The sequence below is a fragment of the Furipterus horrens genome, unplaced genomic scaffold (genome assembly GCF_987537825.1).
Source record: "Furipterus horrens unplaced genomic scaffold, mFurHor1.1.pri manual_scaffold_6, whole genome shotgun sequence".
Taxonomy (NCBI): domain Eukaryota; kingdom Metazoa; phylum Chordata; class Mammalia; order Chiroptera; family Furipteridae; genus Furipterus; species Furipterus horrens.
Window position 1 is genome coordinate 455,162 of NW_028327176.1, and position 22,213 is coordinate 477,374.

The window sequence follows — 22,213 nt, forward strand, 5'->3', positions numbered from 1 at the left end:
GCGAACACAGGTTCAGAGCCAAGTGTGCGCAAGGCCGGCTGTATCCCTGCGAAGCCCAGGTGACGCTGAGGCCACAAGCGCGAACAGGTGGACGTGTTAATGATCGAAGCTTAATGCAGACGGACGATAAAAATTATAAACTCATATGCCCCTAATAACAGAGTTTTGAAACAGAGAAATTTCACCGAGCCGTTTATGGCTCCCGGGGGCTCACACGTCAGCTGCTGTAGTGGCTGGAAACCGTCACCGCAGCGTGGGAACGGCGCTGGCAGAGGCCCCTGGGAAGGACCAGCGAGCCCACATTTGGGGCATTGCAGCCTCTGCGGCTGCTCAACTCTGCGCGGCAGCAAAAACCAGCCACAGACCACTCGCCAGAGCCCGCGTGTGGTTATGTTCCAATGAAACTTAATTGACAGACATGGAAATCTGGGCTCCATGTAACCACCACGTATCCTCAAACACCACGTGTCCTGAAAGCTCTGAGGGTTTTCAATCCCATAAAAGTGTAAAACCATCCCCAGGTCCCAGACTTTAAGGAGAAGAGGCGGGAGGCCAGCCGGGCGTGTGGCACAGCCTGCCAGCCCTGGGCCAGGTGCGCCGGCTGCCGCGTGCCCGGCCCTCCCTGTTGTGACCTCGTCACGGGTCGGGGGTGGGGGGGCCCTGCATGCGTGCATTGGGAAGCCAGAACGACACGGTCAGCGTGGTCCCCTAACTCAGGCTGCTGTTCCCGGGGCAGAACCAGGACTTCCCGGAGAGACAGCTCGTCACTCCCGTCTGAGGCAGGTGACCGCTGCCCCGAGCCTGCTCTTGATGTCCCGTTATTTCCCTTTGCTCTGCGGCCCAGTGAGACGGCGACGCTACTCGCTGTCTGTGGGCTTCCCCGTCCTCATGCAGGCAGCTCCCGTCCTCTGGGCTCAGAGGCAGTGGCCCGCGGAGCTGCAGGGCCTTTTCCCGTGACTCGCAGGGGGCGGGGGCAGGGGCTGGACCAGGGCTCTGACCGCAGCGGCGAGTCCACTGCGGCCCTTCGGGCTGAAATTGGACACCAGGAACTCTCCTTCCCTAAGAAACAGGGCCGTGCACGCTGGGAGGTACCGCGCGGCACACATGTCAGCCCAGGTCTGAGAGCTAAGAATCTAAACAAAGACACCACAGGAGCCACTTACAGCGCCGCCTGAGAGGGGCCGGGGGTGCGAGCACCGGGAAGCCCAGACGCCAGAGTGGTTTGCGGAGGAAGCGCGGGGCGGTGGGCGTCCCGGTGGCCGTCCCCAGGGCGGGGTGTGCCAGCGCAGACCCACGGGGGCCCCCCGTGGCACTCAGACCCCGAGCTGGAGTCCCCCCAGGCCCGCCCTCCGCCCACCCAGGCGCTCAGACTAAACATGGTGGTGAGGTGCAGCCCGGCAGGGCCCAGCCCGACTCGGGGCCCCAGCTGCGCCCACTTGCCCAGGGCAGCCTTCAAATCGGGCACCGGCATTTTGGACGTGTGAAGTTTACATCGAAACCCAGATTTGGGCTTCTTTGGCAGGAACCAAACTCTCAGCACAATGAAGACGCCCCTGCCAAATGGGGACAACCGGCAGCTGCCCCTTCAGGCCCACGTGACGGGGAGGGGCCGGAGGAGAGGGAGTGACGTCTCTCCAGGTGTCCCGTGGACAGTTGCTCGGGGTTCGCTCTGAGTGCCCGTCCTGGATGAGGGGCTGACGTGGGCCAGAGCAAAGGTCACAGCTCCCCCGGGGACTCGGTGCTTCCAAGGCCGCGGGGCCTGGCGTGTTCCCTCGTGTTGTGCCAGCGGGGACGGGGAGGAGGGCGCCGCGCATTCTGGGAGGGACCCTCGTGCGCAGTCTCTCCACGTACCTGGAGACCCGAAGTACCTGAGGGTCACCTCTTGCGTCTTCACCTCCCCGGCCACGTTCTTGGCCATGCACTGGTACACGCCCTGGTCCGTCTCCTGCGTGTTCTGGATCATCAGTGTTCCGTCGTCCAGCAAGTTCAAGCGGGAATCTTCCTTCATGCTCAGCTCGTTGCTGCCAAGACAGAAATCGGGGCCCTCGAATTCTCAAAGTGCAGAGGACACCAAGGCCCGGCGTGGCCCCTGCGTCCCATCCCGGGCGCCTGAGGGGCGGGCCTGCCCTCCGGCACGTTCCTTCCCGAACAGCGCGGCTGAACCGGTATTTCTGGGAGACGCGCCTGTGTGGGTGCCGCTCTAACTAAGCCTGTTACCCGTTCATCACTCACACGTGCACTCCGTGACCCTTCAGAAGCTTTCCTCATTCCAACGGGAAAAATGAGGAACACAGTGGAAAAAAAGGTCTTTTAAAACTTTTCCTCTGTGTCTGGCAAATTCATTCAAGATGACGGGGCAGGAACACTTATGTCACTAAAAGCAAAGGACGACAAAAACTGGTGGCACAAAGCCACCGCTGTGGGCGCGTTTCCCTGCGGTCACCACTCAGAGGCCGGGGGCCCCTACAGGCACCGCGTCGAGGACGCGACCTGTGCGCCCAGCCCCTCCTCACACTCTGGTCTCCTGCAGCGAGCCCCCCAAGGGGGCTCCGCCCTCGTGTGCAGGGGTGCTGACGGGAAGCCACGGTGCCCACTGGCCCCGTAAACAGACTCTGACTGACATGGCCCAGCTCCCGCCCGTAAACCCTTGAGCCAGCAGGCGAGGCCGGCGCCCAGGGAGGCAGGACCGCGCAGGTGCAGGGCCCAGGCGGCGCCAGCTGTCACGCGTGGCCTTGTGACCTTAACTCCCACGTGCAGGTGTGAGGAGCTGAGCCCCATGTCGTTGCTGCCGTCCCAGTCCACCCTCAGGACAGCCGAGGACCCTGTGCTCTTCACCCCGGACTGGAAATCTCACTGACCTCCCCGCCGGCCCGGAACGACCCGAGGACGCCTGACGTGCCGCCCGCACGGCCCCAGGCCTGACCCCGGCGCCAGCTCAGCTCCGACAACCAGTCCAGGCTGCACCCGCGGCCCCAGGGGCCAGCGCGCTGTGCCTTGCCCGTCCCCCCCGCAGGCCCGTGTGCACGGGAGCCCCACGCCCCAGGTTCGGCCGGGTCAGGGGGCGATGCGGGTCTCCTGTGCCCACGGAGGCCGCCTGGCGGGTCATGACGCGGCACAGCTGGGAGACCGACGCGGGGACTCTCAGTGCCGCCACGGTGTGGGTTCTGCTCCCGAGCTGTGGCCTCAGTCCCCGTGCGAAGAACCGTGGGAGCTGACGATGGTGTGGCCCCACGGGATTCCCTCCTGAGGACTTGATTCGCGTGACCCTCATGGCCCTGGAGCCACGGACCCAGCCCCCAGCCCACGCCTGTGCTCCCCACCCGGGTGCCTGCGGGCCGCGGGGAGGCCTCAGACACACACGGGCGCTCAGCACCCATGTTCGCTCCACGGCGCCTCCCAGGGAGTCTGTCCCCAGGAGCTGGGATCCGATCTCGTGAGGCCTGGTCCCCAAGCTCCGGGGGCAAAGCCCCAGCGACCACTCGCCAGCCGTGGCCAGAGAGAGGGGGCGGGTGGAGAAGCAGGTCTCCCCGGTTCCCAGCCCCACTGAGGACACGGGCCTGGAGCACGTGAGCGGGGCCGCCGGGTGTCATCCAGGCTGGCTTGCCTGTGCGGGGAGGACGCGCCCGTCCCCGTGCAGCCCCGCCACTGGTTCCAAGCAGGAACGATGCAGAGAAAGGGTTCCAATGCGCCCGCGGGGGGCGGGGTGGCCACACCCCGGCAGCGGGTAGAGGCCCGGAGCCCCGTCCGCCAAACACCTGACCTACTTGTTCCGCAGCCAGATGATCTCGGGTTTGGGGTTGCCCTCGGCCCGGCAGGTGAAGAACACGGTGTTCCCCGAGGTGACGTCGGCGTCCTGGGGCTCGGACGTGATCCGGGGCCTTTCTGTGCCAACAAGGAGACGGGGACCTTCTGGGTCTCACCCCGTAGAGGGAACCAGGACCCGCACCAGGCCCTCCACGTCCACAGCCCATCACAGAGGTTCAGGCCCCACGGACGGGCCTCTCCACGGGCGAGTCTCCTCCCCGTGTCCCCGAGTGTCGGGCTCCCCGGGGAGCCCCGGACGGCAGGGGTGCCTGACCGCCGCGCAGAACACACACTCCCCGCGTAACTGTGTCCAGTGAAAGCAGAGAACAGACCTTTCCTGCTAAGCAGCCTCGACAGCAGGGAGCTGGACCGGGCAGGCTGGGCAGCGGGGGGACGTCCTCGGCAGGTCACTTAGGAATCGTGACGGACCCCCCACCGCCCTGCCTGTGTCTGGAAGCGCGGCCTCCGCTGTGTGAGAACCCCAGGAACTCACTTCAGAGGGCACAGCCCGGCCCTCGCGGTCCCTGCCGGGAGGGGCTGCGCGTGTCTGCGTGGAGGGGGCTCCTCTGCGCCCCCCTCCCCTCTCCCTGCCTGCTCTGACGGGGGGGTGGGCTCAGGGGCGGGAGCCCCCCATCTTCTCAGGCTGCTGTCCCCTGGGAACCTGGTCCCCTTCTCACCAGCCCCTGGGTCTCGGTAATCAGCTTTCGAGTGCCAGGCAGAGACTGGGTTTGGTACCCATATTGGTTCTTAATTTTCACTGTTTGCCTTTAATATGTACAAACCATAATAATGTTTTGAAGGAATAACTGAAAAATTAGCTTTAGCATCAAAAAAAGGGCTGAAGTGAAGAGGAGGCTGAACCCGGGGATTTCTGAGGAGGGCCCTGCCCTGCGGTCGGACTTGGGTGTGCCCTTTCCCGTGGCCTCTGCCAAGGGGGCCGTGCGTGCAGCCGCGCGGGCGCAGTCAGGCGGGCGACCCTCGGCCACGCACGCGTGAGGCCGCCGCCCAGCCCGGCCCAGGGCCCCTCACGCGCGGCTGTCTGCGAGGGCGCCACGGGGCGACGGCGGAAATTCGTTTTGCTATCTTTTTTGTGGGATCCTCAAAATAAAACCCGTGTTTATTAGCAGCGAGTTAGCTTTTCTCCTTTCAGTCCTCACCCAAGGAAATATCCACTGACTTCAGAGAGAAAGGCAGAGAGAAACATCGACCAGCCGCCCCCGGACGCCCCCACCAGGGACCGGCCCTGCAGCCTTCGGTGGATGGGCAGCGCTCCAACCGCCCGGGACGCACAGCGAGCGTCTGACAGATGCACAGCGCAGGGCCTCACCCGCGAGGCTCGGCAGGTCCCTCCGGGGCCGCTGGGGGTCGGCCCGCCCACTCACCACAGTCCAGCTCCTCCGGGGTGATGGTGGCCACTGACCGGCCCTGGATGCGGCGCGGATGCTCGCAGGTGGCGGCAGCCTGCGCGTTCCCAGACTGGGCGTAGGTCTTCAGCAGGTCCGCCAGCCACAGGATCTCACAGTCGCAGCGCAGGGCGTTCGAGTCCAGGCGCCTGTGAGGGGCGGGGCCGCCGGACGGTCACCGTCACTGAGCTCCCACGCCACGGCTGCTAGCGCATGGTGCCCCTCTTGACACCCAGAAGGACCCGATCGCCGACCGCGTCCTGGGATGGGGGTCTCTTTCCAAAGCGCCCCCGTACGCCGCACGTCTCACAGATGAAAGCTTCCCCGACCGCTGCCGTGGAAGGCGCATGCAAAGTGCGACACCCCCGTCCCCAGCAGCACGAACAGGTGGGGCCCCTCCACCCGGGAAGCCCTGCGTCTGCGCCATGCTGCGCGCAGGTGAGCGTCGCTGCCCAGGGGCCGGGCGCCACCGCTGCAAGGGTGGCCCCTCGTGACAGGGCAGCTGTGGCCATGGGCACACAAGGGGCCCCGATCAAACCCGCTCAGGCTCTGATGACCCCGCACAGCGCACTCCGCGGGGCTCAGGGCAGACACGACGCCTCTCCTGCCGCCACCGCACTGGGCCTTACGTGTGCAATTCACCTTCTCAGGAGATAACGAGGGCCGCCCCCACAGGCCTTCTGGTGGGTGGTCCACCCTCCTCACAAGGGTCTGTCCCCTGATTTACCCTCGGGGGGTGTCCCGCACCGCCCAACGCCCAGGGGGGAGGACCAGGCACGAAGCTGAGAGATCACCGCTCAGAGGTGTCACACTTACAGCCTTTTCATGGACTCCAAGTGATTAAACGTCCCCGGGACCAAGTGCGTAATCCGGTTGTTGTGTAGAAACCTGTTGAGAGAGACAATACAAGAAACAACTTTACAACTTCATCTTAGCCATGTAGGAAAGATCACAGGCCGTTGAATAAATCTGCTTTTTAATTTTAAAACCATCCCAGCGACTGCATTTCTTCAACACCGAGGAAAGGAAGACGAACGAGTCAGGAGAGACGTGGGTGTGGGTTCTATCGCATCGCGACGCGCCGACGAAGGGAACGTGAGGGCTCCGGCGTCTGAGTGGCTGGGCCGGGGCCACGGGGTCGGGGGGGGGGCGCCGGAAGGTCACGGTGAGGAGCGGAGCGGTACTTACAGCCGTTCCAGCTTCGGCAAATGCCGGAACGACTCGGGGTCCAGGGTCTCTATCTGATTGAAGTGCAGGTACCTGGAGAAGTCGGAAACAGAGAGAGAAACAACCTAACTCATTTTACTCACATGGCATCTTACACGTCTAGAACTTGTTTTCGAGTCATTTCACATTCACATGTCAACGGAGGATTCCGGGTTTTCTACGCGGGGAGGGAAACCACCGAATAACGAAAGAGGAGGTGTGAGTGTGACAGACGGCAAACGGCGCCCGGGCTGCACGGCCGCGTCGGCCAGACACACGATCGAGCCCCCCAGCCGAGCTCCCGTCACGGGCGGCGGGCACTGCTCAGCCCCACTCACGCCCCTTCAAGATCCCTGGACCCTCCAGGGAAAGCGTCAGCCTAGTCCCGACTGCAGTGCGTCTGTGGGTGAGCTCACAGCCTCTGACCCCACAGGTGCTCAGGGGCGGGGGGCGGGGGACCCCGTTCCTGTGACACAGCTACGAGGCCACTACAGAACCACGGGGGGACGAGGGCCCGAAGCCCGCGAGGCGGCGCCTCCTCCCATGGCCGCCCGGGCTCACCCCTCCGTGCGTTTCAGACGCCCCCTCCTCGTCCTCCTGACACAGCTGCCCTCCCCTCGCACATTGGGGGCTCGTTCTTCTTGCAGTGAAACCCCGTGAGTCGCCTGCCGGTGCTCCTGCCAAGAGCCCCTCCCGTCCACATGGCAAAGGGGTCTCTGCCCGTCGCCTCCCCACCAAGCACAGGTCTCAAATGTCAGCTTCTCCAAGAGGCTGGGGACCGACCGCAGCGACGGTCACAGCACCAGTGTCCCAGGTCTTCACCGTGGGCGCAAACCCAACGAGTGTCCTCAAAACTCAGCCTCCCTCATCAGACATGAACTTTTCCACGTCATTGCAACTTCCAAGTCACCAAATGTCAGCTGCCGCTGCCCCTGTCCTGCTGGCGCCTGGTCTACCCCGGCCAGCTCACCAGGACGACACCACAGACAGGCGACTGGGAGTCTGAGAAGGAGGGGGCGGACGGACCACAGCCGGGGACCTGCGGACCGCAGGCCGGCCCCTCCCCAGCCTCTGTCACAGGCGGTGCTCAGAGAGGGAATCACACGAGAGTCTCCCGCAGCCACGGAGCAGCTCCCGGGCCTGGGCAGTTGGGGGCACAGACGCGTGGCACAGACACGTGGCACTGACGCGTGGACAGACATGTGGACAGACATGCTCAGCGGTGGTGCTCGGGGATCTGAGGCCAGCTGGGCAGGTGGGACCTGAGTCCTGGGGGAAGCCAGCGGAGGGGAGGGAAGGGGAAGGTGCTCCGGCCTCGCACCCATGGGCCCACCCCAGGTGGCCAGGAAGGGGGCCGATGGGCGGGACCCTGAGTCCTGCTCGGACCACACTGAGAACCATCCTAGCCGGGTGGACGGGTGTTGGCAGTCTGGTGGGCTAGCCACACCCCCCACTGTGGAGGACACCACGGACCACAGACAGGAAGTGAGCCCCCAGTTCTAACCCACGTGCACTGCCTGAGACCCCGCCTCACGGGCGGCCACCAGAGTAGAGGCTCAGCAGAGCCCAGGGGCCTGGGGTTCGCCCCCCCCTCCCGTCCCCTGCTCCAGGGGCGCGGCCCTTCCAGCCTCCCCTTCAACTGGGCGAGCGCCTCCTGCAGGGTGGGTGTGGGGGTCTCCACAAGATGGGGGTGGAGTCAGCAGAGACCCGGCCCCAGTGCCTGCCCAGCCCAGGGCCCTCTGCTCACGGCAGGGACCGCACGATGCCCAAGCTCCCGGTGGGGTGCCCACGTCCCTACAGAGCGCCCTCCCTGCGTGTGGGGACCGGTCCTATGTCTCCCTCCCCCAATGACTGGGCGACCCCGGTGGGGCTGAAGTCCCAGCAGCACAGACCCCTGACCCCTGACCCCTGACCCTGGGTTCGAGGCAGCCTGGCTGGATGCGCCCGCCCTCTCCAGGACATCTGCCGGGAAGTCCTGCTCAGACCCTGGGGGGCCGATCTGCTGCCTCCCTCTTCCTCACGAGCAGCTCGGCTCAGCACCCCCCAGGTGGATGAGCACCCCTAGTTCTAGGTCGTTTTTGCTCCAAGGACCTCACTGCCCCTGCTCCACCGAGAGCACGCCGACACAAGGACAGGTCCCTCTCTAGGCTCTCCCTCCGTCTGGCCATTTCCCAGGTGCATCCACGTTCCAGCGATACCCCGAACTCTGAGCAGAGTCCGCAGAAGCTTCTGCAGCCCACACTCCGCAGAGCCCGTGCCGCGCACGGCGGCTCCGGAGGGCAGCCCTTCCCGGGGAGCAGGAGCGCCAGGGGCTCTGCTCAGCCCGACCCGGCTCTGCCCTGAGCTGCCGCTGGCCTGCCAGCTGCGCGCAGAGGAGCCGAGGCGGCCGCAGCAGACGCGGCCTCCTGTCCTGGGAGGGACCGACGACTCGAAGCTCCTCGGAATGGCTTTGGCTCAGTGACTGAAAGGTGACCGGCCAAGCAAACGGACCAGAAAAACTCCTTTTACCAGGAATCCTGCTTAAAAATAAACACGCTGACCTCACTGCGGAGCAGGAATTCCTATGTGGCCAAACAAGCAGGCCCTGCCCCCACCGAGCGGGAACATACGAGAAGTTTGTTTTCTCCAAAGCAATGACCTCATGCGTGGAGGGGTGAACTGGCAGCGAGCAGATTCACAAACAGGAAACGGGACAATGACAGTGGCTCCCGGCCGCTCGGCCCTGCTGCTGTCCCTGGAGGACCCCAGCTTCACACCGGGCACCACGGCACAGGCCCTCGGCCTTACGTCCCGCGTCACCAGTGCCGGGCACAGGGCCTGGGGAACAGCAAAGACCAGGAGAGCCCCCCATGGACGGATGGGGTCAGACGGACGGTCAGGTGGGGGCCGGGTCAGTGCGGCCGGCCGCGGGCATGCAGCTCCCGACGCCCCATGCAAGCAGCCAACGGCCGCGTCCCTGCGGGGGGCGGGGACCTGGAAGCAAAGGGCACGTGCGGGCCACTTACAGTTGCTCTAGAGAGGAAAGTCCCTGAAACGCTTGCCTGTCAATCGACTGGATGTCATTCTTGTACAGATAGCTGCAAGAAGAAACAGGGGGTTAGAGCAGGCCCGGCGGTGCGGGGACCGTGGCTGGAGTCTCCCACCCGGCGGCCGGGCCAGACACAGAGCGGCACTCCCGCAGCAAGGGCGGCTCCCCTCCCGCGCCCCCTGCCCGCTCCCGAAGGGAAATCGCAAGGCAGTCAAGGTGCTTGGGCCACGTGGAGGTGGTCCAGCCACACCTGTGTCTCCTGGAAAGCCACGGTGACTGGCCTATGGCCTATGAATTACTGTCAACTGATGCGTTTAAAGCCCCAGAGAGCCCCGGCTGCTGTGGCTCAGTGGACTGAGCGCCGGCCTGAAAACCAAAGGGTCGCCGGTTCGAGTCCCAGTCAGGGCACAGGCCTGGGTTGCGGGCCAGGTCCCCGGTTGGGGGCGCACGAGAGGCAACGGCACATCGATGTTTCTCTTCCTTCCTTCCCCCCCCTTCCCCTCTCTCTAAAAATAAATAAAAAATAAATAAAATCTTTAAATAAAAGACAGAAAACAAAACAATATTCTCTCAAACATGTACGTAATAGGCACGGACTGGAAGATTTTGTAACTGATACAGCTTACAAACATCAGGGAACAATCTGGGGAGTTGAGGACATGCAGACTGACCGTATCTTGAACTCTCTACCCGCCCAGAAGCCCGTTCTCATGAAACAGACAGCAGAGACTTCCATGAGGAGGCACAGGCCCAGCCCGCTGCCTGATTTTGGATGGTCTGCAGGCTACAATACTTTTTATATTCTTAAATGGTTGAAAACGTCAAACAAAGAACAGTATTTCATGACACATGACAATTGTATGAAATTCTATGACATTTTGGTGGCACCTGGCCACGCCCACTCGTTCCGGTTGTCCCGGCTGTGGCAGCGTGGCCCCCGACACCCCTCTGTGCCCTTCTCAGTGGAAGCTTGGGGCTCCCGAAGGACAAACCGTGCAGGCGGGGTCTGTCCATCTGTCGGAGCAGGACCTGCTCTTAGCAGTCCTCACACGTCTGTTGTTGGACCTCGGGGAACCCCGGGGGTCCCGGGAAGGAGGGGAGCCCTGGACAATGTGTCACTGCATTCTGACCGACAATGTGGGTGCCAGGGTCCCCTGCACACGACCCGCTCTGCCATCTTCACTGTCCCAAACCACCCGAGTGCTTCTCACCTGCCTCTGAGTGAACGTGTGGAGGGGACCCCCAACGGGTCGCAAGCCCTAACGCAAACCTTAGCCGAAGTCCCGCACCCGCCCAGTGACTGTCCCGCCTGCAACCGAGGCCTGGCGCCGCGGCTCCCGGGCTGGCCGCGCGGGGCTGGGTCCTGGCTGCCGCCTGCTGGCTGCGTGGTCTGCACCCGGGAGCGGCCCTCCTGCCTCGGTTCCCCCATGAAAGACGACAGAGAGGACGGCAGTGCCTGACAGAATCACGGCAATTGGACGCGCGTCGGAGCATCTCACACACGGCCCAGCGCGTGGGAAGCCGGGGTGGGCGCGAGGCACCGCTCCTGGAGGGGGAGGGTCCGTGCCGTTGCGCAGAGCAAGGCGGGCCTCCGCCGTGGCCATCGGCCGGCACAGGCTTTAAGAAGTGAGGGCCGGGGTGGGGGGAGGAGAAAAAAAAAAAAAAAAGAAGTGAGGGCCAAGGGCTCCTCGGAAAAGCACTGCAGACAATGGGGGCAAACTTGTGGGCATGCGCTCCTGTCCGTAAAGACACTGGAATACTGTCCGCTTCCCTGACGCTGGGTACAACCACCTTCTAATAATTAATTACAAATAATGCTCCCCCGTCTCAAGAGTGGCTTTCATCACTAGGAAATATTAAGAAGTGATGGGGTCCTACAGACGGAACACCCAACTGCTAATCATACGCTTCAGCACCCCTCCGACAGCAGGCTGGAACCTCCCGCAGGTTTCGGGGGCTTCTTACCCTGAAGTGATACCGTCACGCGGCCCCTCAGACAGCGCTGGCCAGACGCTCTCCAGCGAGGGCTGAGGGGCCCGGAGGAGGAGCGGGGACCTGGGAGCGGCTGGGTAACGGGGTGTCCGGGACCCCTTCCTGTCCCTGCTCACCCCGGCCCACCTGGTCCGCGCCTGCCCTTTCCTGAGCACGGCTCTGCCCGTCCCCCGCCCGGCGCATCTGCCACGGGGGCACCACCAGCCTGTGTGTGGGTAAAGACGGGGGGCGGGGGGGCATGGTGAGCGGGTCGGCAGACGGGCTTTACAATGTAGTGTTGCAAAGAGACCGTCTTCCGTGAAAACGAAGACCCTGCCCCCCTTTACACTGAATACGTTTGCAACGTCCATAATGAGTCGCTCTTACGTCACTCAAATCAAACTAAATAGAAAATGACCAGAAGCTGAACACACACAGGGAATGCTGGCTGCCAGCGGCCCGAGTCTGCTTCCCAAGGAGTCAGGCTTCCTTCCCGAACGGCGCAGGAGTTACACTTAAAAAAAAACCACAACAAAGCAAACCCAGAAAACCTGCAACGGTGACTGGGGGGCCTGCCCCCATTTCAGAACTGGGGGAAGCAAGACTCAGCGATGCTCACACGGAGTCAAACACTAGCACCTGCGCCGAAAGGGACGGAGAAAACTGTCCACGCACGACACATCCGAGGACCTTCGTGAAGGAAAACGCACTGTGACACACGCAGCTCTGGCGGCTCAGACCAGACCGGCTCCGAAGCAGCCGGAACACTGGCCACGGGCCCGTGCTGAGAGCTCGGCCTGGCTTAAAGATGCCCAGGTTCACACAGCATGTAAATTCTAAGATTCTAAGAAAATAACAACGAATGCCAATACGAGTCCCTCAGTGAAACGGCTCTCGTCACAACGGTTTCTCGGGCCTGAGAGGGGGACTGGCTGCGCCCCGAAGCCCTGGCAGCAGCGTCTCTCCCGCCCGCCTGGTCTGGAAGCGCTGCCTCCCGAGGCCAGAACCCGCGCCTCCCGGCGAGGTCGCTTCCCGACCCGCAAACGCACGTGTGCAAGGCAGAGGCGTTCGATGCTCAGACCGTCCTTCATTACAACGTGGCATCAGAAACAAAACGAAACTCAACCACGGAACAACGGGCGTGGCCCGGGCCCCAGAGGTGGGCGGGGGCAGCAGCGGAGGGGGCGCCCCCAGCGCGCCGGCTCCTCTCTGCCGGAAGGGCCCCTCAGAGGGCCTGTGTGTCGCAGGACACGCTGCTGTGGCCATGCTGGCGGCTGAGTGTCATCGCGCTCCTGTCCCGAGAAGGGGCGTCACTGCGTCCACACCGCTTTCCAGAGGACTTTTGTTTTTTTCAACCCGTTTTACTTAAGGCTTCGGAGGTGAACTTAGGACGACTCGTGCTAAAACCCCTGCCAGAATTTCACCCACCGCCTTAGGATGAAACCTTTTTAAAATAGATGCAGTTACAGTGACTCATCACGAGACAGCGTGTAGCTCGGGGATGAGACGCCCAGACACAGACACCGCGGCGTTGGGGTACAGAGCTGACGGCCCGACTTACAGATACTTCAGGTTCTCCAAGTCTTCGAATGCCCCGCCTGGGATGCTCCTGATCTGGTTGTTGTTGAGAAGCCTGTGAGGGAAGGTTCTGGTGAGAATGAGAACCACCACCCCGGTCTGGGCTGCCAGGAGAACGCGTCCCTGTAGTCGTGAAAGACGCCACACGTGACCCAGCGACAGGCCATCATGTCAACAGCTGTAAACGCTAAGTTAGCACGAAAACTGGCACCTTCAGAACTAACCTTCCGTGAGTCCAAGTTTTCTCAGAAAGCAAGGGTCAGTGTCCCCCCATCCCACACCACGGGGCGCCTCTCTCTGTATCTGCTGTCACCGGGGTCTGCGCTTCAGCCAGGACCGTGGCCAGCGCGGGGAAGCGGCGTGGTCACCGTGTGAACGCAGAGCCACGGGTGCGGCCCGCGTCCACTGCTCCCTGGCCGGGTGCGGGGACTTACAGTGTGTTGAGGTTCTTCAGCTTCCGGAACGCTCCCGGCTGGATCTCTCGGATCCGGTTGAAGCGGAGGTCCCTGTGGGGAGACGAGACGTGAATTAAGAGAGACACCTGCGCGCGTCACCCATCGGCTGGTCTGTGAAGGTTCGGTTTCAACGCGGCGAGGCAGCCACCAAGAGATGGAATCCCGCGGTTCGTTCCCGGATGAGAGTCCCCTCGGGCGGGGAATGGTTCCTGCAGGGATCTGCCTGCACGACAGGGCGGAGACGTCCCATCGCGGAGGTTCGAGCGACTGTTCCGGGCAGACGGCCCCACACTAACCGGCCCCCCACCTCCGCCGACCCGGGGGAACCTCGAGTCCAGGCCGTCAGGTACGGGGCACAGGCGGCCCCTGGACCGCAGGCGCTCGGGTCCTGCTGTTTGTCAGAGAACGGGCGGGCGCCGCGCCGTGTTCCCTCCTCAAGGAAGTCAAACCGAGGGTCTCGGTCTAGACCGTCGGCAGGTGAGTGGGGAGCGCGGCTGACGCCTGATCTCTGCCTCCTGCTCCAACCGGGTGTTTTCCGTGGGACTGGCCCCGCAGGGTCCCCCTCAGGCAGAGCCAGCGGGGGGCTCTGACCCGGGCCCACGAGCTCAGGACAAAGCCATGCAGAGGTGTCTGCTTTTACCCCCTCCTCCTCCAGCTTGAATTAAAATGTAAAAACTTAGCAAGTATGAAAGTCTCTGGAAACAAACAAAAGACCACTTTCTTTATCAAAGAGTCTCAGAAAACTAAAATTCCTTACTCATCCATCCCACCCCTTCCAACACCACCCAGCAGGGATTAGGATGGGCTCCACGTGTCCCCGCAGATTCTCGTGCGGAAGTCCTCCCCCCAGGGCCGCAGAACGTGACCGTATTTGGAGACGGTCCTCACAGAGGGCTGGCCCTCCTCCAGCAGGACTCTCGTCCTTGGGAGCAGGGAATCCGGAGGTGAACACGGGGAGAAGCCATGTGGAGCCCCCGAGGACGCCCAGACTGGCCGGCGGACCCCCAGAAGCTGTGGGAGGCGGGCCAGAGCCCTCATCGTGACCGCGGAAGGGTCCCTCCCCGCCAGCGCCCTGACCTGGGACGTCCCGCCCCCAGGACCAAGAGGCCGCGCGTCTGTGTAAGCCGTCGTCCAGGGAGGCAGACCCGCGGACGCTGGGGCAGCGTGGGTCCTAACCACGCGTGGGTGTTTCTCCTACGACAGACGCTGTGCTGGTTTAATGTTCACGACGGTTTCAGGGACGTGGTGATTCTGAGCCCGTCAGCCACCTCGTTGTCAGTGATTGACAGACGTGGTTCGTTTCTGAGACAGGGAGCGGCTTCTCCGAGTGTGTCTGAGCCACCGGGTGCCTGTGTCTGGCCTCGGAGGCTGCAGGGAGACGTGCGTCTGGGCCTCAGGCAGGGGCGGCTCACCCTCTGCCCACCCAGCACCCCGGGGGTCCCACCCTCACTCAGCTTGCGTCTGTGATGATCCCCCAGGGACACGCCTCCCCTGCACGGATGTGGGTGCTGTGAAACAAGTGGGAACCCGACTGCCGTCCCGCTGAGAACCCTGGAAGTGGCTGCAGCTGGGGAGGTGCTGACGCCGGTCGGTTGCTCCTGAGGAAGGAAACGCAGGGCCCTCGGCACAAACCCCGGCGCCTTCCACGTGTGGACACCCCTGGGCGTTGCAGGGCTGAACGGGGCCCCCAGGCTGACACCTGAGACAGCGTCCCCCGGGCCGGCCCCGCTCCAGCTCTCAGCGGGCCTGTCTGACCAAGAACCGGGAGCCCTTTGGCCCTCAAACAAACGCACCACATTTAGAAGAATGGCAACCGCAGGGCGCTCTCTGGGCCCAGGGGGGGTCAGCTGGGAATGACAGAGCGCACTGAACGCGGCGGCCGCGAGGGCGGCTGGGGCCCCGCGGGGCAGGCCCACGGCGGGGCTGGGCACCCGGTGCCCACGGGGGAAGGAGCCGGCGCTCCCCTCAGCAACCCCAGTGCCCCCCAGACTCACATGGGAAGGTGAAGAGTTAGAGCAGTGTAAACCACTCTGAAGTGGGTGAAACGACTCTCCCGGGGTCTACGGGGAGGGGGTCCGGGGTGGGGGCGGGGGGCGGACACGTGGGCCGGGTGCGGCGGGAGCTGCGGAGGGCGGGCCCGGCCTGCACGCTCCCTGGTCCTTTGGGTGGGGACGCCTGCAGCCTTTAGCCCGGCCTGACACCTGGCTATTGGACTCCTGGCGTCCAGAATAAAGTAAATTTCTGCTGTTTTAAGCCAAAAAAAAAAAAAAAGGGCTTCACGTCCAGACGGACGACCCCGCTCACCCACATCAAACCCCCAACGACGGCAGGGACGGCGGAGGAACGACGTGGAACCGGGACACCGAGGAACGAAGGACTCGGCAACTGAGAAACAGCCCCAAGCGGCGGCTGTGCAGGGTGCAGAGCAGCCCCCCGACACCGTCGCCGGCACCCCCACCCCCCGACATCAGGGAGCGACCCGCGGGGGGCTGGCCTGGGGGGTGGCCCTTGTGACGATGCTCAGCAACCCCAACGACCTCACATGCTGGGAAGGAAGTCTGTCCCTGATCAGCTGGCACGCTGACCACATGCTGAAATACGCGTGCGTTTGAGACCCAGAGTTAAACGAAGTCCTAGTGAAAGTGCCATTTGTAGTTTTTTAGTGGAACGCCTGGGAAGTCCGCAGTTCTGCGTGTGGGTCACACCCTTTCTCTTCGGGGGCACAGGCCATGCTCAGGGGCTGTCCCCACCTGCTCCCAGTCAGATCGCTTCCCCGCGCTCCACCCGCTGGGGGGCAGGGGCCGAGAGCAGGGAGAGGCCCCTTCCCACCGGCAGAGAAATTAAAATGATAGAAAAGAAGAAAACCCATGAGTGGACCCTGCCCGCTGCTCTGTCCGTGTGTGCTCCGCCCACGCTGAGGTGAAGGCAAACACACGCGGCTCTCCATTTAAAACCAGGTGCAGCTGGAGTCCCCTCGTGGTTTTTACTCTTAAAATGATGGCTCGTGTGCTGGGTGGACACCCACGTGCCCTGCGGAACCCGCTGTGGAGGGTCCCTGCGGCCGCCTTGCATGGCGGGTGCGGCGTGGTCACTACACAGCAGAATCGCTAGACAAGCCAACAGCCTCCTCCACAGGCAACGCTAAAGGGGAGAAAACCGCGAACTCACGTGTTAGTAAGCAGTCCCGAAATGGTCCCCCGTGGTCCCGCACCCCAGCGGACCCCCTCCACGGAGATGAGGCGCTCAGGACGGGGGCAGGGCTTCACCGACACCTGCCTCCGAGCCGCTGCGGCCGCCTCGCTGCACAGACGTGGACTTCCGGACATTCCTCCAGGAAGCAGGCACGGCGAGGGCTGGAGACCGAGTCTAGAAAGCTCTAGGAAAGTCACAACTGGCGTCATGAAGCCCCGTGAACACTGAGAGCGACATCGGAGAGCACCGCCCTCAACGTCCCCGTGGAGTGACATGCGGAGGCCCTGCGGGTCCCCGGGACAGCCCTGCGCCCCTTTGTGTGTGAGCTGGGGAGGGCCCATCTTCCCCAAAAGGCAGGTCCTTAGCCCACGAAACACCAAGGACAGTAGTAGCGCTCAGGGTGAACCTCCGTGGTGACCGTCGCCGGCCAGGCCATGGATCGCGAGGATCCAGCCCTGAGGGCACTGGGTGCAGGGCTGAGCTGCGTCCGCTCAGGGGGGCGCAGTCACGGCAGCAAGCCGCTCAGGGGCGGCCTGAAATGACCTTTTTTGGGCAAGATCACCGTGCACATCATGGGCCACGTCCAGTTTAGCTGACTATGGACATGACCAAGGGAATGGGGAGGTGGCTGGTGTCGGTGGGGGGGATCCCCCTGCACTTGGCCAACAAGAAAGAATCCAGAGCCAAGGAGGATGGCGAGGCCCAGAACCGGAAGGGGACCCACAGCCGGGGCTCCTGGACATCAGGCCCGAAGGCGCAGCGGGAAGCATTTCAAGAGGCATCGCTGGTGGACGTCCCTGGAGCGTCCCCTCCTGCCGCTTCTGACCCAGCAGGGAGGGAGGGAGGGACGGGGCGCACAGCCTGCAATGCCCCGGACGGGTTCTCGACTCGGTCTCTGCCACAGAACCCGGCTGATTTGCGGTTTACACAGCATAGCCTGGCAGGTGCTGAACTTACAAGGCAAGGACTCTTAGGGTGATTATTTTGTTCTAATAGTTCCATTGTTGCAAAATCTCAATGGAACATAAAACCCTGCCCAAAAAGCTAAAAACAAAAAAAACTGGGAAGTCGCAGGGTTTGGGATGAAGCGTCCGGGTCCAGTTTTCCCATTCAGCATCAGAACCGTGATGCGTCACGGATCACAGAACAGTCACCGTTCAGAAGGGAAACAAGCTGGGGACCCGCGTTCCGCCCCGGCCCGGGAGGGGACGAGGCCACACTGAAGGCCGTTACAAAGCTCATCTCGCCAAACCTTCAATCTGCTGTCTTTCAAAATAAGACAATCTTCACTTTTTCGTATTTGCTAGAGTGACAGGTTTTAATATATCTTTCAATGGCAAAAAATGAAGAATGATTTGTCCACAGATACAAAACCACACAATATATGTCCTGTTTGAGAGCCGCAGTATCTCAATTACAGAGGAAAATTGAACCTCGTCAGGGTAGCGCAGCCCCTTTTCCGACGCTGGGATCCGTGAGGACGGCTCTCTCCCGGTCGGTCTGAACCCCGGGCGTCTAACAGCTGAGCGGGGGAGCTGCCTGCAAATGATTCCCTACAGACAGCACGTTGCAGAGGTGGCCTGCCTCCATTCCGGCGCATTTCTATGAACGCTCCTTCTTTACAGACGGAGCTTGTAACGCGCTTGGACGTTTCCACGTTACGTAAAAATTGGGGGGGGGCAGCGTCAAAAACCAGGCGAGGCCAGCGGCAGAATCACCCTTGTTTTTATGTCCTGGTTGACCTGGATTTCGGGTGGACGTCCTCGGAACGCAGCAGCTACGACAGAAACCCGGGGCTCTGCGTCTGCCTCGGGGGGGACACGTGCAGAAGCCCTTTACTGATTATCACAGAGCAGATGCCACCCCCTCTGACGACAAGCGTCCTGGACCGTGACCGGCGCCAGGCCCTGCGCCCTGGGAAGGCTGAGTGCGCTGCCTCCGCGCCGCCCCGTGTGGGTCCTACCACGGGTGGGCCATCAGGGGCTCGTGACGGCGGCCGAGTCTGAGGACAACATCCAAGCCCCGACCGCATGGGTCCCATTAACGTCTGGCTGGAACGACATGACTTACGTTCTCATTAGCGCCACTGTCCAGACGCTGAGAGAACACGCGAGGCGCTGCTTCCGCACGGGGACGCGCGCAGGGCCCACCCACGGGGGTCCACGGGCACCTCCCGACACCGCCGTGCACGGCCACAGGCTTTGGCAGCGTCAGCTGGTCACACGTGGAACAAACGCTGCCTAAGCAGCTGCCGGCGTCGGTCACCGACCCGTGAGCCCGCTGCCCCGGCCGCCGCAGGACACACGGAGGGGCAGGCGCCGCCATGACTCTGGGCTCACGGGCCGCGGGTGGACGGGTGCTGTGGGGGTGCCCAGGGTGACTGTGACTTCAGCGACTGCCGAGTGTCTGGCCGTTCGCCGATTTGGGGGGGTCGGGGGGCGTCAGGGCCTCAGTTCAGGGCCCAGAAGCCCGACAGGCAGAGCCCAGCACGTAACAGATGCCCACGGCCAGCACGGGGCGACTCGGGGGGACGGCTGGAGGATGGCACGGGGACGCTGCGCAGACGGGAGGGACGGCGGCAAGATGGGACGGACGGCGGCGAGACGGGAGGGACGGCGGCGAGACAGGAGGGGACGGCGGCGAGACGGGCCCAGGACGCTCTGAACGTCATCCCGCCTCGGGCGTGAAACCAACCCAAGGAGCTGCCCTTAATTAACGTCCCCCCTAAAACCTGGAACCCACACAGCTGGCTTTTAAATATAATTTAACTCGACTCAACATTATGGAGGGGACTTAAAAAACGGGGGTCAGGGCTAGAAATGAGGGAGTTCTGAGACACAATACGTTTACGCTTGTTCTGGGCTCCTCTCCAGCTTCCGCGTTCCACAGGCAACGAGAGGCAGCGTGAGCCGCTCACACCAACCTGCCGAGGGGAAGGAGGCCAGAGGCCAGACCGCGTGGGCCCCCGGGCAGGACACAGGCGCAGAGGCCCTGACTGAACCCGGGCTCCTGAGTCCCAGACACCCCCTCAGCCCCGGGCCTGGGGGACGCAGCCGGCCTGATGCCCGACGGGTGGCTTCTCTCCGGTCACCCAACCGCAGGCGTGGGGTGTGCAGACGGTGGCCTGGAGACCCATGGGGCTGCTCCCGCCCCTCCGCGGACACCCGGGCCACCAGGCTTCGGCGTGGACTCCGCAGGGCAGCAGTGGGCTCCCTCCGGGGCCCGTGGTCAGGGCTGCTGACCCTCAGCGTGCGCTGCTGCACGTATGGCAGCCTCACACGCCTTCACGTCCCAGTCATGTAACAAGAACAGAAACGCGGGTCAAGCAGATGAGTCCCGGCTGAGGCCTGGCTGTGGCGCGTGCGCAGGGATGAGGTGTTTCTGCAAAGGGACGATGACGGCACCTCCATGTCACCATCAGGTCATGGTCAACAGCCACTCGGGTCCCTGACGTGTCTGCACAGAGTCGGGAACACAGAGGACAGGGCTGCTGTGACCACGCACAAGGCCATCCTTCAGGTTCGTCCCCTCAGCCCCAGGACAGGGCTCTGGGCCGTGAGCTCTCGGTCACTCCCGCTTTCACCCGTGAGGCCATCAGATCCCGGCTGCCGGGTCCTGCCCTCCGCACGGTGGCTCGAGACGGCCCGGGGCCCGTCAGGGCGCAGGTGGCTGTCAGCGAGGGACCCATCGCTGCATCTGCTTCCTTCCCCCGCGCCTGCCAGCCTGGACGGACACTTTGTAAGTAAAATACGGCAGAAACGTTCCCGCGTGTCACGGCCACGTCCCCTGGCACCGAAGCCCTTCTACCCATCTCGCTCCTAACTGGTGACAAAGGGGCCGCACGCTGACAGACCCCCTCAAGCATCGCTTCCTCGGGTAACATCCGCGAGGCCAGGGACCCACAGTGGCCTCCAGCACAGGAGCCTCCGGGACTGTGCTCCCCACCCAGCCCGGGGGCGCAGAGACTGGACAGGCGCCCTGCAGCTTGGCTGGGTGGCAGCGAGCACCCCCTCTCATGAGCCTTCAGAGGACACGGCCGTCACACAGGGTCCAGGTGCCGGGGCAGAGTCAGGGCAGAAACCCGGGCCCGTGGGAGCCCAGGGCCAGGAGGAGGCCGCGCTGGGTGCTGTGCACCAGGGGCTCCATTCACCTGAGCTGCAGGCCCCACAGGGAGGCCGTGAGGACGGAGAGGCTGCCGGGGCTCGGCATGCAGCGCACCCAGTGCTGCCCCGAGGCCGGGGACCGCCACCACCTCCTCCAGGCACGGTGGGGCCCCTGCCCGCGGGTGCGGCCAGCCTGTCCCACACGGTCTCCACGGCAACCACTCGCTTCTGTCACCAGCTGAACCTCCAGTCAGCGCGAGGCCAGCAGCGAGCGGGGCTCCTGTGACACGGCTCACGGCACCGATGGTTCGATTCAAAAACGCGCCACCAGGAGACGCTCCCCCGAGTTCCTCAACCCTTGGAGCCCAGGCTGATGAAACCAGGAGCCGGCGCGCCTGGCCCCAGGCCCAGGGTCCGAGCGAGAGTCCGGCTGGTGGGAGCTGGGGCCCGCGTGGCCCCTCCATCCCGGAGGCCGCCCTGCGCCCAGGCCGTCGGCTCCAGAGGCCGTTTTCCATCCCTTTGCCGCCCCCGCCTTCCGAGAGAATGATGTCAGCCACCAGCCCGCGCACATGGCTCCTCTGGGGACGTCCAAAACTGCTCCCACAGCTGTTCAAAAAGCCAAATCAGCATCTTTCCCGTGAAAAAGCAAGCTGGGATTGCATGCTGCAGACTTTCCCAAGGACGCGTCCTCCCCCCCAGAGGGCCCACAGCGCAGGGTCAGTCCAAGGACAAGGGGTCCAGGGCCCGCTCTGGTCTCTGGGGCCCGTGGGAGGATGCAGAGACCGTGACGTGGACACCCGAGAACTCCGTTCCTCACACTCGGTGTGCAGGTGGCAGCACACAGCTGCCTCGTTCTAATTAGAAACAGTCAGTGCCCGGGCGGGTCCCCAGCGCCTGCGGCCGCGGTCCAGACCCTGGGAAACCAGAGCGCGTGCTTCAGCGGAAGGCTGTGCACCACCATCCTGTTACGAACACGAGGCGCAGCGCCCCTGGGAGCGGGAGCATTCTCTTCCAGGGAGACCCCAGCGTGTGCCCACGGACGTTGTACCATGGCCCTCCTCGATGTGCTGACGGGCCCCAGTCCTCGGTCCAGCGCCGGCCTCCGGGGGCCACGCAGATCACAGTGCAAATGGCCGTGGTGAGCAGGTGGGACGTGCCTGGTGCGGGGACGAGGCTGCAGAAACACACGCCTGGGCACTGGCCTCACACCTGAGCAGGCAACGGAGGGTTCCTGCCAGATCAAAGGGCCTCCGTCCCCTGTGCCGGCCACGGGTCCCCACAGCTGGCGTGGTCTGAGGACGGTCACGGCAGTGCCCAGCACCCCCCGACTGTGTGGCTGGCAGGCCACTGGAAACGTTCCAGATTTCCTCCCCAGACGCCGTGCGGTGGGAGGTCTGTGTCACCTGCTGGAGCGACAGGGGCTGGGGGTCCCTGTGCTCCCCACAGCAGGCTTACCCTGGCCGCCCCACGGGG

General features: G+C 63.6%; 1 protein-coding gene across 3 annotated transcripts in view; it reads right to left on the reverse strand.

Annotated features, from left to right (window-relative positions):
* PXDN (peroxidasin) overlaps nt 1-22,213 on the reverse strand; it is a 58,928-nt gene that overhangs the window by 23,385 nt on the left and 13,330 nt on the right. For 2 of the 3 annotated variants that reach the window (XM_090280865.1, XM_090280867.1), the window contains exons 2-9: nt 13,425-13,496; nt 12,974-13,045; nt 9,419-9,490; nt 6,396-6,467; nt 6,024-6,095; nt 5,187-5,356; nt 3,765-3,882; nt 1,852-2,021 (exon numbers count right to left, since the gene is read on the reverse strand). In XM_090280865.1, the coding sequence (XP_090136991.1) occupies nt 1,852-2,021; nt 3,765-3,882; nt 5,187-5,356; nt 6,024-6,095; nt 6,396-6,467; nt 9,419-9,490; nt 12,974-13,045; nt 13,425-13,496 (818 nt within the window). The remainder of the gene's footprint in view (nt 1-1,851; nt 2,022-3,764; nt 3,883-5,186; nt 5,357-6,023; nt 6,096-6,395; nt 6,468-9,418; nt 9,491-12,973; nt 13,046-13,424; nt 13,497-22,213) is intronic. The other variant, XM_090280866.1, reaches the window with a different exon arrangement.